Source organism: Egretta garzetta, unplaced genomic scaffold, assembly GCF_000687185.1.
Source record: "Egretta garzetta isolate BGI_Z169 unplaced genomic scaffold, ASM68718v1 scaffold166, whole genome shotgun sequence".
In the NCBI taxonomy this organism is placed as follows: Eukaryota; Metazoa; Chordata; class Aves; order Pelecaniformes; family Ardeidae; genus Egretta; species Egretta garzetta.
Window position 1 is genome coordinate 3,536,047 of NW_009260133.1, and position 2,323 is coordinate 3,538,369.

Here is a 2,323-nt window from a genome sequence, read left to right on the forward strand (position 1 = left end):
GAAAGAGAAATTAAATCTTAGTTCAGAAGGCAACCATGCTGCCGGTGCTGGTATCATTAACCCTACCCTTTTACAAACATGCACAGAAAATAATTCTCTTGCTGAACTTAAGCCCCAAAATTGCTATTGTGAATTATAACTTGAAATATACACACACAAATAAAGACTTTCAATGGTAATTCAGGTTAAAATGCTTTAATATTTGCTCAATAAAAATTAGTAAGATACTTTTAACATTTAATTAATTTTAGTATCCAGCTCAAGGAAAGCAGCTGTGTCATAAATGTTCCCCCTTATGACCTTAAAGTCATGACTTTTTCAGCTTGTTTTTTCCCCAAACTGTAATCAACTTTTGTTACCAAAGCCCAAAGATGTTGCATATTTAAGAATAAATATAGTTTAAATATTTAATTCATTATTGAAACTGCTGAAGTCTATTACTCAGATTTGACTTTTTAACTGTGCACCAAAACTTTGTTTGCTAACATCTAATTTTTAAGTAGAAGCACAGGACATAAGTCTCCATAGAACAACAAAAATAAACTCAAAACCGGACAGTTACCTCAAGAACTCCTGAAACTACAGCAATTATGTAATCTATGTTAAAAACAGACGACAGAAAAAGAAAAAAAAAAAAAAAAAAAAAAATCATTCTCCTGTCTGTCTGCCACAAATTCCCCAAACCCACCGCCAATGCGGTCACCCTCATTTCTCTAATCAGAATTCTTGTCAATTTACATTATACATGAGCAAACACACAAAGACATGCCCCTCTGGTAAAAATCTCTTACTCCTTACCAGCACAGGCAGGATTAATCACAGATAATAATTATAATACTAAGGGATAACACTTCTAACATAATATACACCCACTTGAACTCCACAGCATTAACATTCCAATTCAATATGCAGGTACTGCAGAAACCAAATATTACCTTTTACAAGAGAGGAAGAAAAAACATCCTGTATGTCCAACCTTCCTTCACAGCAAATTTTCTTTCTGTACCTCTCCCCCCTCCCCTTTTTTCTTTCCCCCTTCTTTTTAGGGAAAAAAGGGAGCAATACATCACAGGCAAGACTCCCAAAATTTAAAAAGCAAACTTAAAACACATGCTAAATTCAAATTCTCTCCTGACTATAAGTGTGGACCTCCCTTTAGCATGGAGCATAACCAGCCTTCTCAAGAACAAGGACAGAGATGTTGCATGTGTGCAGCACTACTGCAAGAAATTATGTACTAGTAGCATACTAGATAATTCTCCTGGTATCTTTTTTTTTGGTCATGCAAAAGCACTCATTGCTACTAATCTGAATTCATAGTTTAATCCCTTGATTTTCCAATATTGAAACTGCTTTTACCTGCTGTAACTATGTGTTTGTGAAAATTGACCAGTTATCTTTTAAAAGGCTTTCCTATAAACTCTGCAAATTCCATACCATGAAACTCAAGTTCTGAGTCTTAAAAGCAACATGGGTTTTACCAAGTTCTTGCTAGAAGACATTAGAGCTCTTATGAGTATACTTAGGGACCTATATAAAAACTTTTAACTGTACCACATTACACAACAAAGAATGATGGTGAACTATATGAGGAAGCAATAAAGCAAGCAAGTTTTACACAGGTGAAAGCCTTCACAGGATGTAGGTCAAATGGAGCTCACCACCGAAAGATTACAAAGACTGCCCAACAATTTTTTGGGTGAACTGTGAGCCTCAGAAAATGACCAGTAGGGTTGAAATATTTAGTAGCTTGCATTTTCAAGGCTTCACTTACAAAAAAGAGCAGTATCTTTCAAATTAAAATAGAAACAAGGATCAAGTCTATTCAATTACATTACCAAAGTAAAGCTTGTTCAATGCACAAGATAAATGAAAACCTAATTTTGCAAACCAATGTAATTCCACAGACTCCCTGAGAAACTGTGTATTGTGGAAAAAGGAACATTTTTAGAGTACAGCGAGGGAGAGGGTTGAGGTGGCAGAGAATTTAGCATGCTACCTAAAAAGAAATCATGTAGTTAGCACAGGACATCGGCAGAATACAGAAGCATCAGTGATATTCAGAAGACAGGGAGATTTTTGGTGTGCAATTTAGGAAGAACTGGCAAAACTTCGTGGCACACTGGACAAGAAAAAGCAGAAAATTTATTAGAATAAAATCAGACAGGAAAGTCAGGTGAAAGACTTGAAAGCTGCAAAAACTTAAGACGTGCCAAGAGCAAGAGAAGCAATTGTATTCACCACAAATACTTCAGTCAATGACACCGGGCAATGACGTCAGACTGGAGACTGAATGGGGAAGGAATTTGAAAGACGACAAGTT

At 35.8% G+C, this 2,323-nt stretch overlaps 1 protein-coding gene across 1 annotated transcript in view; it reads right to left on the bottom strand.

Moving 5' to 3' along the window:
* LRPPRC (leucine rich pentatricopeptide repeat containing) overlaps nt 1-2,323 on the bottom strand; it is a 150,386-nt gene that overhangs the window by 12,385 nt on the left and 135,678 nt on the right. The window contains exon 32 of the mRNA XM_009641573.2: nt 1-16. This exon is cut by the window's left edge and continues 207 nt beyond it. Coding sequence (XP_009639868.1) covers nt 1-16 — 16 coding nt within the window. The remainder of the gene's footprint in view (nt 17-2,323) is intronic.